Here is a 16,330-nt window from a genome sequence, read left to right on the forward strand (position 1 = left end):
ACTGCATGCTGAGGAGGTAGAGGGCGGATGATTAATCAAATAAGCATGTAATATAAAATGAATTTATAGAGACTAACAAGAGCATAGGTAGCATCCATCATCATAGGAGTTCCACTCTGATCAACCGTATATGGTAAATGGATGCAGAAGGACTGGACCGCAGTTCTTCTGCACACCCCAGCGGAAGGGAACGGATGTATGGATTACCTCACCAACAGGGGTTTAAAGGAACACCTTGGGATGCGTATGTTCTTTTGTTGGCTTCCTTATCCCATGACGTTAACGATGATGCCGTTGATTAGTTGTTTTATGAGTGAAATATCATTTTAAGTACTGTTTATAACTAATAAACAGACAAACGTTATGAGTGCTTCGGTTAAGCTTCCGTCTGATCAGTAACCATTTATACTTCAAACCAAGATCTAAGAGCCAAAAACTGCTATAGTCATCAGTGAAGAGAAAACAATATTGTGTTTTATTTTTCATGATGATTGTCAGTCGATAAAAATGGAATTGCGAGAACTAGTTTATACAGAAGTTAACAAGATAATGGAATTAACCGAGATCCCGTAAAGGAAGTTAACAAGATAAAACAGTGCAAAGAGCTGCTTGTTTCATTTGGGCAAAGAACTCCAACCTGGATTCTGTTGTTATTCTGCCATCAGTTGAACTTTGGACGCAAGTAAAACTTTGGGTCCCTGAGAAACCTTGAAACCATCTCTGCCTTGTCCGTAGAAAGATCTGTGTTCTCTAGAATTTGCTCTTTTGATGCCTTGGCTATTGCTTGGACTGAACCAATAGCTTGACTAAGCTGAATTGAGCGATCACAATAACAAAATAACTCAAGCTATATGCATGGCTACCATGGTTTCGCACGTGACAAAATTATTATAATGTGGTATACTATCTCAATAACTAGACGAGTAGCACAAACACAAGTCTAATATAGCATCAAATTCAAAAATTTGTCACGAGTGTAGTTATCAGTAAATGCACAAAATGTATAAGGCTGGTATGCCTTAACGAGTTTTAAACGTCTATATAATCAAGAATCCTGGGCTTTAGCAACATTGGGTGGAGGTATGTAAAAATTGGAAAACTAAATTGAAGAGTTGCCTCATAATAGAGGAATTTACCGCATTTGCATCGTGATTGTCGATGCCTGGGATGGATGTAACCACCTTAAGGTAAAAATTCATTCCTTGTACTAGTTGTTTCCTCTTCAAAACCGTAACAAAATTCGTACATCAATATGTTAGTTTCATTTCTTAATGGACTCTTAGCATAACGTTGTGTGAATGTAGAATCAATCAACTGACCTCAGCTTTCAATTTTTCTCCAATTTTCTCCTGCTTGTATACTGCAATTAGTTGGAGGATGAGAAAAATAAATTGGAACAACACATTATAGTTTGAAGTTTCTGGTTCTACCTCCAGAAGAATGAGCTATTTTTACCATCTTTTCAAACCCCATCTCTAAGTCCTGCACTGGAACAAATGTAGGCTTGCCAATCACCATCCCGAATCTGCACGTATCCATATCCATGATCCTTGTTTCGTTATTCAAGTCATACATAACAAACTACATCAATCAGAACGCAAGTAACAAAACTCACTTGAAATATGACTGAATAAATGAATCAATATGCTCTCTTGCTGGGAGTGTGATAACAACATAAAAACGTGCAAATTGTGTCTTTAGTTTCTGAACTCTGCATGGGAAAAATTTGAATCAGACAGAAAACTAGTAACTCTTTTCTCAGTAGAACCACTCAAACATAACCCCAGACAATGACTCTAGAAAAGCAGCGTAGTTACTTGCAGAAGATTGGAGCCACATTGTTGCAGTCCCAGTTTGTCATAAAAATGAAGGCTACAGACAAACCCCCACAATTGAAAATAAAGTCCTACAAGGAAATTCCTCAAATTTCAGTGCTGAACCAATATTTGAAAGGAACAAAAGAAGGAACAGGAAAAGAAAAACCAAAGAACAGGCAATTACTGGGGCGATTGGGACAAAATTAAGGCGAAAAGAATTTTCACTGAGAAAAGTGGAGATAAAATTGATGAAGGACGGATGCTGGTCCTCTTTCCATGCATTTCTCATCAAACAGACTCCACCTGTGCCTACAACAGTACGTAATAGTGGCCTAATTCAAAATAAGTTAAGAAGAGAATGCATTTTGTAGTGATTATAAATTTAAACATGCAACAGAGTTCTACATCTAGCACCGTCATCTTGAGTACATGGTTAAATCAGCACATGTAAAAGCCAACGCGTTAAGATAAAGATCAGAGGCATTGCTGCAAAGTTTCCACGATAAACGGTTGGTTTTAGGAGGAGAATCCAGATTCCACTCACTATACCTGATCCTAGGATCAATCTGATGACAATAACTCTCTTTGCAACAATATTACTAAAGCATGCTCAAAGGCCTCAAACTTAATTATCCTTTTGTCAAATCCTTACTTAAAAACAAGAATATCATATTGAAAGAATGAAAATCGAAATCTAACAAGGAATCAAAGCAACAGATCCCTCTCCATCATAAACGAAATTACAAAATGATTTTAAAATACTGCTCTACCGATAGAGGACTAAAGTTTTTTCGACTAATTCATGTTGCTTCTTTCTTTTTCCTTAAATAAAAACCAGATCTCTAGGTAAAAATGGAGTTACAATAGCACGAACCTTTTCTCCAAGTTAGTTTAGCAAACTCATAGTATTACAGTGTCGGAAAGCATGAGATCAATTTTGCGCCACTAATAAATAGGACTTACGATTTTAACAAACAGAATCGAAACTGAAATTAAAATTGTGATTAACCAATCTGTTTCGCTTAATTAAGAACCATCGGTACCGGAGAATGCGGCATGCGACGGAGTTGGAGCTGATGAATCTCTTAGGAATATATCCATGAGTAAATTGCAGAGAGAACTGTGAACGGAGAAGAATAAGCGTTTAGTTTTGTTTTCGAAGCGCGTTTCCTTTCTCTCTCGCGAATACAAATTGCGAATGAAAGCGATCAGAAGAAGGTCATACCTTCAGCACACGCAGGCTGCTGCTAAGGCGGCGCTTGGCGGTTATGGCAGTGTGGCAGAGGAAGGTGTTTCCCGCCAAGTATCAACGAGTTTATATACTCATGCTTCTTTTTTTTTTTCCTTTCAGATTTAACTTAATTTTCAAGTGTAATTTTTGAAATAAAAATAAAAATGTTCAGAACTATGAATAACTAGAGAAGTCCATTTTAGAGGAGTAATAAACATATTTCAGAAATTAAATTGATTTGTGACCATCGTGAATGATTTTTTACGTCATTAATTATTTTATTATAGGATTTAATTTTAATATATTATTATGTAAAAAAATTTATGCCATTAATTAATTAAAAATTATCATAAATAATTTTTAAATTAATTATTATAAAAGTTAACAAATTTGTATGAGATAATGATTCATTCATACCTTAAATATATTTAAATTAAAATGATATTGTGATATATATATATATATATATATAATTTTATTTTTCTTACACAGATATATTTAATGAACTAAAATATTGATTTTATTAATATATTAAAGTGGAGACTAAAAATATAGTAGAGACTATAACTTAAATGTGTCTAATATTTATTTATGAATGTTTTATACAATATCTAGAATACTAATATTTTGAATCTATCACAAGTTTTATGTCTCAACTCCTACCAATAAGTTAGACGTTATTTCTAAACAAATTATAGTTAGTGCACATGAAGAAGGTAACGATGAAGAGGGAGAAGCATATGCGACCATCGTTCCTAACCAAGAGGTAGAATGAAAAGTAATGACGATAACTTTGAAGGAGATTATAGAAATGATTACGAAGATGTGAATGTGAATGATGATATAGATGATAAGAGCTTCAATTTATGAAATCTAGTGATTGGCCAACATTCATTTGGGAAGCCATCATTCATATGTGCTTTAGATCTAATACTATGCAAGCACCTAAATTTTCAAAGCATGCTAACTTAGGTATATAACGTTATATTATATTTATACCACATATTTATATTTAGCCCTTTTAATGAGTTTTTGTTTCTTCTTGTGCTTGATTGGTCATTGTGAGATAGATGGAAATTTATATGTTGGAATGTAATTTTATGACAAAGAAGCTATTATACGAATAATTAAGCATTACAATATATCAAAAGGAGTGAACTATAAAGTCTTTGAGTCTGAACTAAATATATTTTATTATAAATGTGTTAGATATGACATATATTGTGGATGACTTCTTCATATTATTTTCAAGAAAAATAAATATTTTTAGGAAATTAAAAGTATAACTAGCCATGTTAAGATTTTTGCAAACATACCAACCTTCCGTTTTAGTAAAGAAGTATGCATTGTCGTGTCCACCTAAATATATTTATAATTTCTATTATCCTACTTAAAACTCTTAACGCAAAGTTATTTGCACAAGTATTCATGGGTAATAATTTTAGAAATTAAGAATTAAAATTAATTACGATATAAAAAAATTAGGATTTGAGCTTGGATTAGATTTCATCATTCATCTTCTTCCATATTTTGATGAATAAATACCTATAAATTATTTTATAGACATTGATGTACTCTTTTCATATTTCCTTATACTGATTCCTCAAATACGAGGTTCTTAAGAATATTCAATGAATAACGATATCACATCACAATATACTGAGTGAGTTTCATTCAGTTCGATCTTAAATTAAAATACTATCAATTAAAATAGAATCAAGCATTAAAAACACTAATATTTATAAAATGAATAACTATATATAAATTATCAAAATATTTAAGAGTAGAAGATTACATCCAATCTCAAAGGGAGTCTAGCTACTCATGATAGCCACTACACAAAGAAATATGTATGAAATTTTTAATATATTCAGGATTTTCTGATTCCTGTCGTACTAGTTTCATTAACATCAACTATCTTTCTATGATCTTTTAAAAGATTTATGACAAAATTGTAGACAAAAGTGTTTAGAAAGTGCCATTAGTTTTTTGAAAAGCAAGGCATGAAGGCCATAAGGCCCTAAAGACTTAAAATTGTCAATACTGAATAAGGCAGTCTTAACCTCCTCAATAAAAACCTTCAAAAAAAATATAGCCTTATTAGAATCTCTCATAGGAAGAAAGGAGGTTTGAGTGTATATATTAAAGTTCTGAGGACTACAATCAAAGTACAAGTTTTTAAAATAATTTAGGGCTAAAAATTTACATGAGTCAAACTCTCAATTATGATTACCATCCTTCAATGTTTCAATTAGATTTTTATGCCTTCTACCCATGGCAACTCTATGAAAGAACTTAGTTCTATAATGGTGGTACCAAATAGACTCCTCTTGATCAAGGATAAGTTGGTAATCTTTCCATAAAATTTTCATGAAGTTAATGAAAAAGGGATTATTATCATAACCCATTTTCTAGAAATACCCTCAATTTTGTTGAGTAAGTGCTTTTTCTTTTAGAAAATATTACTAAAAATAATTTTATTTCAGTATGAGATATTATTCTTAAAAGTAGTTACATTTTTTGTCTCTGTATTTGATATCAGCCAAGAGTTCTTAACTTGATTATAAAAATCAAAATGAGGAAGCTAATGGGTAGGGTATTTAAAAACCTTATTATTCTGATTAAAGGACTTATTATTATTCCTTATTTTAAGTTAAAGACCAAAGTGATTAGATTTTACTAGAGTAATATGAATAACAAAGCTATTAAGAAAGAAGAAACACCAATAATAATTAGCAATAGCCCTATCCAAGCTCCCTTTATGATTTCTCCTATGTCAAGTAAAATGATTGCCTTTATAACTCAAATCCAATAGTTCACATTAGAACATACAGTTAGCCAACTTATTGATATGAATAGGATTAGAAAGTTTATTCCCAACTTTTTCTTATTCATAAAGGATAGAATTAAAGTCTTCAGACAAACACTAAGAATACTTAATAGAGGAGTTCAGTTTAATTAATTCCTTCTAATAATCAACCATGATACTCTGTTGAGGGCTTAGCATAGACATATTATAAAACTCAATCTTCATTCATAGACTCTAATTTTCAAGTAAATAAAAAACTTAGATTTAACAACCAAAAAGAGTATTGAGATTTTATTATTATTACAAAGACACCATATAACATTATTTTTTTACCCCCATTAAAATTTATTTTCTTTACAACAGTATCATTTTTTACTAAACTAATTCATTTAAAAATTACTATAATACTTAATTTAATAACTACTATCAAATAACATATCTTATTAATAAACGTATTACTTAATAATAATCACTATTTATTACTTTTATTTTTTTTAACAAATTGTTTACCACTCAAATAAATTATTACTAAATAAAATTTAATATCAATAAAATTTAAACTACAATACACCATGTTCCAATAATTTACATTAATTTAAAAAATTAATAAAAATAATTACTTACATTTTGAGTATATACTTAGTTTAAAATGTGCTTTATAAATTTATAGTTACATCACGAATAATATTGATCAAATTTCTAAAGCATAATATTTTTATAAAATAAAATCTAACTTTTTTATTTTATTTTATTGCTAAATTTGTACCTTTTTCACTCTCTTCTCTAGTATCCTTCTTTACAACATTTATTCCTGGTGAACTCTTCCCTCAATGACTCACTGTCCGCGCATGATACTAACTACCTGAGGTCTTATTTATAGTCCAAAAAATGGTCAATGGCTGAGTTTTTCAGACCTAGAACAGCTCTCTTCCTTTCTTAACTTTCACATGACTCTATTGTGCGTAATAAGAGTCGCGAGTGACGATTCTTTAGGTATCCAAATTCATGTGACTCGACGTGCAGTGTATTAAGCATAACCTTGAGGACCCAAATAGTATCGGGCAGTTTTTTAAAATTCATATATACGTATGTCATAAATCTCGTATTAGTGTAATTATATAATTAAACATCATATTTAAATTAATAATCCTTAAAATTTCTTTTTGTTTTTCATTTTTCTTTCTTCGCAAAATCATCCTATCCAATACAGTGTTAATAATCAAAATCTAACTGACACATATAGATAAAATGCTTCATTAATCATTTGGTTAACACTTTCCTTCTTTCTTTTTCCTTTTTCTATTTATAAATCCACGCATCACAATTCACAGCTAAATACTCGCTACAACGCTCAAATATTTCCCTCTCTTTCTCTCCAATCCGCGTCGTTGAAATTGTTGAACTCCAAAGAAACACAAACTTTCTTTCCTTTTCTTCCTTATTTTGACAATAGGAAACGCCACCTTAACTTGTCTGCTTCAGGATCTGCTTTCCAAGTTTCTGCAGCTATCGCCATCAACATTTAGTTCCACCTCTTTGCTCTGCAACCCAAAGTCCGTTTATCTGTCTTCTTCCCTTGGATTTGGTTTACTAATTCTCCTTTGAAAGTGGATTGCTCTAATGACTTGAGATTTTCATTTCCTTGTTCATTTTTTTCTTTATTTTTGTACCTAAAAAAATTCTTTTTTTTTCTCCGAAAACAAATTGGTATTGTCATTTTGAAATTTGATCTCATTAAGGATTAAGCATTTCATTTGTTTTGTTGGGTTGGAACAGGGAGGCACATTAATTTGTCTGCTGAGATGAGTTTGAGCACTGGCGGAATCCACACACCGTGTAGCAGTGTAAGGGATGCAATGAAGCCCTTCAGAATCTTCGTGGGGTATGATCCACGTGAAGACATTGCCTTTGAGGTTTGCCGCCACTCCATATTGAAGAAGTCTTCAATCCCTGTTGAGATCATACCAATCAAGCAATCAGATCTAAGAAAAAATTGCTTGTATTGGCGCGAAAAGAACCAATTAGAGAGCACAGAGTTCTCCTTTTCAAGATTCTTAACTCCTTACTTAGCCAACTACGAGGGTTGGGCAATGTTTGTGGACTGTGATTTCTTGTACTTAGCAGATATTAAGGAGCTGAGAGACATGGTTGATGACAAGTATGCTGTCATGTGTGTTCAACATGAATATGCCCCAAAGGAGACCACAAAGATGGATGGAGCAGTGCAAACTGTGTACCCAAGAAAGAATTGGTCTTCAATGGTGTTGTATAATTGTGGGCATCCCAAGAACCGTGTTTTGATTCCAGACATTGTTAACACACAGACTGGTGTATTTCTTCATAGGTTTCAATGGCTTGAGGATAATGAAATTGGGTCCATCCCATTTGTTTGGAACTTTCTTGAGGGGCATAACAAGGTTGTGAAGAATGACCCGAGTACTTTCCCCAAGGCCATCCATTATACACGTGGGGGACCATGGTTTGAAGCTTGGAAGAACTGTGAATTTGCTGATCTCTAGCTGAATGAAAGGGAAGAGTACCTGAATGAACCCAAAAAGGTGATTGCAAATTAGATCGGAAAACATCAGCTGGTGCAATAATATATTCGGAGACTTTAGTCCTTAATAAGTCAATTATGGCCATGTATCATTCTTCATTTCAAATTGCTCGTGCAGGTTCCGTAACTGATGATGCAAGTTATGAGAGTTGGCGAATAATGGATATACAGTTAGTATTCTTTGCGGTATTAAATACATAGGCATTTCAGATCAAACGCCCTTCATGAAGTATTTTGTTTTACATATGTATACATCCATTGAGTAACCATAAATAATAAATAAAGATAACTAGTATTGCGTATTGACTGTTTTAACGTAAAAGAAAATTTGATATTGTATGTAATATTGCATATACTTATTTTAATATTTTACCTTTTTTTAACGTAAAAGAAAATTCTGTCTATGCATGTAAAAAGTACATTTCTATACTTTTTTTTAAAATGGTTTTTTTGTTTTCCCAGATTTTGAATTTGAAGAACATTTTTTTTATGATTTTATTAATTACATTCTTTAAGACTAATCTTAAACATTTCAAGATAATAAGATTTCATTAAAAACATTAATTAATGCTTAATATATTTATATATTTTAAATATCACAAATACTATTATAAAAAAAATCACAAATACATTCTGATTTATAAAATTTTGTTTTTTTTAATTAACATTTTCCTTTTTTACTTTTAATTTGTGGTAGTTACAAAGTCACGCGGGCCTCTGCCCGATGCATATGGGAGAAAATATTTTAATGTTAACAGGTGGGGGTTTACTTTTTAAACTGTTGCTTTAAGCTGTTTGTACCCTATATATATATATATATATATATATATATATATATATATATTTATTTATTTATTTATTTATTTATTTTTCTTTTCAAAATTACCCCTTAAACAATTTAAAAATTTAACCTCCCTGGCCGTTCGCTCTCTCACAAAAACTGAAGCAAAAAAGCAATAGCATTAACAAAATGTAGATTAAAATTGTGATTAAAAGCATAGTGCTAGTGTGGTGTGTGCAGCGATGAGTAATAATCTAAAATATAATATGGATAAATTTATAGAAGTCTAGTGGTTGAAGATGAAGATGTACCACGGACTCCTTACACGAAAATGAAGGTTTTGAAAAAGCAACGTTGAAGACCATTCTTGATCAAAACTATTTTTTGAAAATATAGTCTGAAAGGAGTCTAAATTTTAATTTATTTATGAATGGATAGTTTAAAAATACAGAACAAGAAAAAGTATTGTTTGCGGTGAAAATTGCAATTAAAACAAATAAACTTAGTAACAATCTGGGATTGAATTTTAAATCTTATTTTAAGTATGTTCTTAATGCAATGGTGAAATCAACGTTGTAAAGTAAAGTATCAAGTAAGAATAGTAGTAGAACAATGAAGCAGTATTAAACTAAATGTAAAAAGATTATAGAAACAAACTGAACATAAATTGAATTGCAAAAATGTAACGTACAACTTCTGCTACAAATACTAAGAATTGTTAATCTCTTAGTTGCCAGTGTCTGACTTAATGCAAAACTTCAACATGCAGAGATTTAAGTGTTGGTGTCTAGTGCCAAAAAATTCCCCCTGTAATGTAAAGTTAGGTGTTATTTATAGATAAATAAATCTCAACTGCTCTCCTCCTTTTGCGGAGCCTCTTAGTAACTGCCTTCTATGCGTGCTTTTCCTCAACCACTGCCGCCTATGTTTGTGCTTTTTTCTATAACTGCTCATGATCGTGTCTTCTCTATAACTGTTGCCGCCCACGATCAGCTTCAACTGATGATAACCACGGGTAACTACTGATTTACAATTGTTGGTAATTGCTTCAAGCCTTACAGTTTTTGACATGTTTCTTCACCTTTTGAATTTTGCCCTGTCACTTGGACTTAGCAACATAAGTTGTCAAAGATTCTCTTTTTCGAATGGTTCTAGATGTTTTCAATTTTAGACTAAAAAAATCTTCAAAACTCCTCGAAATGTGACCCCCTTCTTGACAACAAATGGAGCTCTTTTACCTGCTTTTATGGAAGTGTGTTGAAGGGTAACTTCTTCAACAAATATTGAAATTATGAGGTCTCTGTTGGTCCATAATAGATCAAAATGTAGAGATCCACTAATTTTAGTAAAAAAATGTGTCTGCCCATGGTCTTCGAGATGAGCTATTCTTTTCTCTAAAAGGCATAGTCTATTTTTCTACCACAAAGTCTAATAACCTTTGTAACTTAGGAAAAATTTCTTTTTGGCTGCGAACTTCCTCGAAACATAGGAACTCACGAGTGTTGATTTTAGTCGAAGAGATGCACTCTTCGAGGTGGTTCATGACAAACCCGATATAACTCCTTCTATTTATCATCTACCAAAGGCTCTAGTGATGAGGTTTTATAACTTAGGAAAAATTTTCTTTCCCCAAACATATGCCCCCCAAAATATTAGTTTATCCATTTATGATATTTTAATATTTTAATTTTAAAAGGGGGGACGTTTTCACAATTTCAAATTTCCTAAACCTCCCTCCATTTTTTTGGTGTCTCTGCCACTTATCTAGTAATTAATAGACACATTATCTGATGTTAGCACATTTAATGTGACCTGTACAGAGCAGTTACATAAAAATGGCCATTAATGATACATGCGCTGATCTATGCAGGTATTGAGGTATTTTTCAATCGAAATGCCGCTCCATAATGACCCACTATCTCCACGTCTTCCCACAAAATTCAATAGGTTTTGGACTTGGGCTTTTTCTTGTAGGCTTCTGAACCAGTATATAAGGCAAAGTTACCTTATCATTTTTTACACTTTCACTTTTTCCTTCTTATTCTCTCAGAGCTTTGTGATTTTGTTTGAGGTTGTTCTCTCTTCATTTATGTCGAAATCCTTTCTTCCTTCCTTTCATATTTCCTTTTCTCAAAATAGGTTCCAAGTCTAGGGTTCCTTTTGTGACGTCCTAAGGTCACGAACTAAGTACAATGAATATATCTAAAGACATGGTATTTAATCATCATGTCACACACATATGAACGTATATACTAGTTAACGTGCATAACCAAGTTTAATACAATTATTTATGTATACATATATATAAAAGTGCCTATATCCATCTTACATACAAAGCACACATACACATAATACGATATCTAAATACGAGACGTATACACGCAAATACATAATTTAAATAGTCAATAAAGGTAGAAAAACGATTAGTAATTAAAAATACTAGATGTGATTTAAACACTTGAAGGTGTCACCATGTCACATTTTAGATAAGTTCGTTAGCCATTTATAGTCATTCACGTAGTATAACCAAAGAACTAAATGAAAGTCTACAATACTAACAACACCTAGGGCTCATCACTAAAGTAAGTTTGCAAAAAGAGTAAAAGGACTACTATGCCCATGTCCCTTCCCAAAACAGCCCTATCATACAAAAGAAAAGGCATATACATATATATAAAACACTATTAGTCTAGAGGAGTGTATTCCTCTGAAGGATCAAAGTTCAGTGGACAATGCAACATCTAGGTCAGAAGGCAGACTGAGTAGGTCTTCATCTACATCTTCTAACCAACCAGGAGTAGGTGGGGGTATAGGGGAGAGTGGAGACAACACCGGGGGTGAGGGACTACGGTGTGAAGGACCAGCCTCATTGATGGGAGAAAGTTTGTGGGGTGGAGTAGGTGGACGAGGTTGAACGGTGGACTTAATGACATGGATATCCATGCACTTGGGCTCCACAGGAGGAGGAGAGGATGGTCGAGGTGTATGAGCATCAGGGGCCACATCTGGAACAGGTACAGGAGCAGGGACATCAATGTCCCTGGGGGCTGACACAATCATAAGAGTGATGAGAGGAAAAGGTATGGAGGTAGCATATAATGGCAAAGGAAAAATAATCTCTACAGGCAGATCAGTGGTACAACGGGGTTCCCAACCCACCTCTGGTAAACAATATGTTGGCATCATCATATAGCCACAGGTCATTCGCAGTCGTCATCTTGACCATTTCAAATCCCATCTGCATACAACACACACAATACACCAAACAAACAAACACACACCACAAGAAGAGATGAAACAGAAAGAGAAAAGGGTGAGTTTATCATTCCAAATCAAGTACATACCACACATACATACATGTAAACAGGGTACTACGTCTCATATGCTAATATTTCCAATTATACATTATCATCATATTTTAAAATATAATTGAGGGGTACTCACGTATTTATGGATGGAATGATGCATGTTGCAAGTAGGTTGTGAGAGTTTGTCTTTGCTTTATTTTTCTTTGATTGTGATGCAATGCATGGGGATCCTATATTCTTCTTTTCCTTCTAATTACCTCCCACCTTAAGGTGATCGGAGGACTCCATTCCCTACTTTCACATCCAGTACATTTGGAACTTATAACATTTAACCAATTTCACACTTCAAGAGTGTCATTCAGGAATGGGCCTACTGCGATCTTAGTAACAGGTGTTCATGTCAGGTTTGACAAGAGTTTACTGGTGACGTGACCCGGTCACAGTGAGCTACTTTGCGCCATTGGGTCATCTCCCCCTTTACCACTCCTAAGGTTCATCATTGAACCTAACACAAGTGTCTCACAACTGTGCCGACTGTAGTCTTAATTTCACCTTCTTCTTAATAAGTATGATGCATGATCTCTTTATAGTTACTCTGTAACATCCCCAATTTCGATTAGCATGGCAGGGATTGTTGGTTATTAATTAGTAACTCTTTGCTTGATTTTTTGTGCTCTAGTTTAGTTCTTGCTACGAATCAAGATGTTTCCCAATAACTAAGCAAGAAATTTTTTATTTGGCTTATAAATTTTTGTAATTGACTGCCCACTCATATTATGTCCCTTGCTTGCATAATTATTTCTCCTAGGATATGTTTATTTATTTTCGTATATGCATACCTATAAAATTGTGAGATGAATTACCTAGAACAACTCTAGGATAGTACGATAAATTTTGGAAGAAAAAAAAAGGATAACCATTGATTTGGATGGATGGGCCCCGCCCTACTGATCACTTGAGTAATATTACTATGAATTGTTATTGCCAAATGTTAGCCTCTGTTTTATTTTAATTGGTTATGTGGCATTGTTATTTTATTTAATGATTTTAAGAGAATTATTCATGTGACCCTTACCCTCCCTAACCTCTTACCCAAATTACCCACTTGACTTTGCTCCAGATATGCATAGGTCTTTCCCATAATATTATACACCCTAGGTTCATTATTCAATGAGGCATTATGACACCATATTCCACGTGTGAGCAAAGGGAATTTGGAGAGGTACCTTGATGACATTCGTATACCCTCCCTCTTAAATAGAGCAACCGAAATTTTGTTTAATGCATATGGGGAAGAGAGAGAATCGGTTTTAATGGCTAGAATCCTGACCATAATGATTGCACTTAATGCAATATTCGAATTCCTAGTTACCCTAAATACATACAGCTGCCACCCATGAACCATTGCATTTTGATTGGCCATTATTTGGAAATTTCTCATTTATGGTGTAACCGAAAATGAAGCCCTAATCCTTTCCTCTCTCTTATTGATACTTGTTTAAAATTAAATTGGATTCGCATGAGTCCCTTCGTGTTCCCTACTCTCACGTGCACCAAATGGACCCTTAGGGTGAAATGCTCCCATTGAATTAGGGTTAAGTGTGGGAGAACTCAACAAACACCTTAATTCTTTGAAATTTTCCCTCCTAATTGGTACAGCCGAAATAAAAGCCTCCATTCTCCGTATTAAATGCATAATTTTGTTTTCATATGTGGGCTGACCCTTCACCTTAATTCAACATTTAAATTGCCCCTCACCTAAATTAATTACCATGAGGAAGTGAAGAGACGCTTGCCCCATTCCCTCCTTAAATAACCCAAACTGTGGCCAGCTTTTAATGGGCAAGCCAATCAACACAAAAACATCTCACCTGGAACATTTAATTCCCTTAAACCGTGCCCAACATTAATGTTATGCTCCCTCCATTTATTGGTTGTAATTATTATTTTGTGGAGACTCTTGCACTTGCACGGTCATGATGGAAGCATCACTCTTTCCTTAGCTCGCCCAAGGACTCGACCTTTCAAGTGCTTGGAATGCAGAAGGATTTGAATTTATTCTTTCCCCATAGGAACTCAAAACTGCCACCTGCCAATCAAGGGATTATGAGTCAACGTGAGAAGTTGTTACTTGGTGCATTTAAAACCCAAAAATCATGTCAATCATTAATTCCTTCCTTAATTTCATTTTATTAATTGCATATTCTTGTTTCTTGTTTTATGGCATTTACTACTCTTTATAGAGGCTTTTCACACGCCCACAATTGGGAGAGGAGGCGCCACCCTTGCCACGAAGTAGGCTAGAAGCCGCAACTCTTCAGCCTCGCAGAAACCAACTCACCATTCATGATCATTCTCCTCTAATGATTTATTGCTGGATAAGTGTGGAGCATTAAATGTTGCTTCTTTTCCCACCCCGAGCATTTAATGCTTTAATGGGACGTTTCACCTGCACCAGAGCACCAGGGAGCGTGACTGTTCCAAGGAGAAGGCAAAAAGTTGTGCCACTTCACTTAACCGAACCCTAAAACCTTCCCTCGTGCCGCGGTTGACCGCCAGCCCTTTTGGAAGATGAAAAGACCTAAACCTTACACTCACTATAAAAGAGTTTCCTTTTTTCTCACGCGCCCTTTTCCCTCTCTTTCATTCCAAAAAAAAATGCTCTTTACTTCATCACTTCTTCTCTCTTTCGACATTTTTTCACATTTACGCTAAACTTTCTACTCTCCTCCTCTCGTGAGCAACACGTTCCACCATTGCCCTCTCAAGGACCTTTCAACACCGCCTGCCCCTCTCTTTCAAACGGTTATGTCGCCACTAAGGACTCAAGCCGTAACCAAATTCTTGCAAGCGCCAAGGCCAAGTCTCACACTTTCTCTCTTTTTTCAAACCGAACAAGGTTAGGGGATTTCTTGATTGTGTGTGAATGAATGTGTATGTTCAAATATGTGCGATTGAGTATGATGTATATTTTTACTCTTACCTTCGTTTCCATTGATTGTTAAAGGTTGCATGCAAACAACTTTCTTTTCATCTCCTAGTTTCTTTGTTTGAATAATACCTAAAAATGGCATGTGGTAACTCGAGTGGGTGTGAATAAATGAAAATATTGTTTGCATGTTGTTGATGATTGAAAACCTTGCATGATTCTTGTTTGTTTGGCCTTCGCTAATGAATAAAGTTGATGACTTTTAACGAATACCTCATTGCATGATAAAATCTCTACATGGATCTTTATTTTCTTCTCGGTTCTCATTGACTGCCCTTCTTCTTTTTCGTTTTGATAAAGAAAATCGCTTACTTTCTTTCTTCCACACCCTTAAAAAATGGAAGACACGTATATGAAAAAAAGAACTCACCCTTTTTTTTCGATTTAATTTTGTTTAACCAAGTAGCCCCTTTTCTTAACCGTAAAGGAATTTTCTCATCACCTAACTATAGTTTTACAAAAAAATTTGTGGTAGAAATGAGTTTGCATGTGTAATTCAGCCTGCGGTTATTTTATGACTCTTTGGCGACATTTGTTCGTGAAGGTACATTTTTGACTTTGATATTTTAATGAAATCATTGTAACTATCTCCATCTTCCCTCTTTTTCTTTTATTCTTGGACCGTGAACGCATGACCGTGCTTCTCCTTGGATGTGCTAGCTTTATGAACGTGAGTTGATTATGTGATTTGTGACTTTTGAGAATTAAATGCGTGCTCCAAGAACGGTGAAATGAGGGTACAATCATGAAACTTTTATGTGCATGATAAGGAGGATGAAGAGTCAAGGTCAGAGTTAAGCACAACTGGGAGATGTGAGTGTTCAGGTTCGAGGGGAGA

The 16,330-nt window shown here is 34.0% G+C and overlaps 3 protein-coding genes across 5 annotated transcripts; 1 reads left to right on the forward strand and 2 right to left on the reverse strand.

The window, feature by feature from the left end:
• Positions 1-134: 134 nt before the first annotated feature.
• LOC113865002 (protein PARTING DANCERS) lies at positions 135-3,080 on the reverse strand. The gene is made up of 7 exons (XM_027499300.1): positions 3,043-3,080; positions 2,861-2,937; positions 1,616-1,711; positions 1,431-1,525; positions 1,320-1,360; positions 1,137-1,220; positions 135-811 (listed from the first exon to the last, which is right to left on the reverse strand). Exons 4-7 carry the CDS (start codon positions 1,516-1,518, stop codon positions 662-664), a joined length of 363 nt encoding a protein of 120 aa, XP_027355101.1. The 5' UTR covers positions 1,519-1,525; positions 1,616-1,711; positions 2,861-2,937; positions 3,043-3,080; the 3' UTR covers positions 135-661.
• A 4,113-nt stretch (positions 3,081-7,193) lies between these two features.
• On the forward strand, positions 7,194-8,533 carry LOC113865404 (protein CDI-like). 3 transcript variants are annotated; one of them, XM_027499912.1, is made up of 2 exons: positions 7,194-7,464; positions 7,634-8,533. In XM_027499912.1, exon 2 carries the CDS (start codon positions 7,660-7,662, stop codon positions 8,374-8,376), a length of 717 nt encoding a protein of 238 aa, XP_027355713.1. In that variant the 5' UTR covers positions 7,194-7,464; positions 7,634-7,659; the 3' UTR covers positions 8,377-8,533. The 3 variants fall into 3 exon arrangements, with proteins under 3 accessions (XP_027355713.1, XP_027355715.1, XP_027355716.1); XM_027499914.1 differs by having other exon boundaries at positions 7,194-7,442; XM_027499915.1 differs by having other exon boundaries at positions 7,194-7,410.
• Positions 8,534-11,910: 3,377 nt separating this feature from the next.
• Positions 11,911-12,399, reverse strand: LOC113866061 (leucine-rich repeat extensin-like protein 3). Its single transcript, XM_027500951.1, has one exon. The coding sequence runs from the start codon at positions 12,397-12,399 to the stop codon at positions 11,911-11,913; it is 489 nt and encodes a 162-aa protein (XP_027356752.1).
• Positions 12,400-16,330: the final 3,931 nt, after the last annotated feature.

Source organism: Abrus precatorius, unplaced genomic scaffold (genome assembly GCF_003935025.1).
Source record: "Abrus precatorius isolate BTA unplaced genomic scaffold, Abrus_2018 Scaffold4, whole genome shotgun sequence".
NCBI lineage: Eukaryota > Viridiplantae > Streptophyta > Magnoliopsida > Fabales > Fabaceae > Abrus > Abrus precatorius.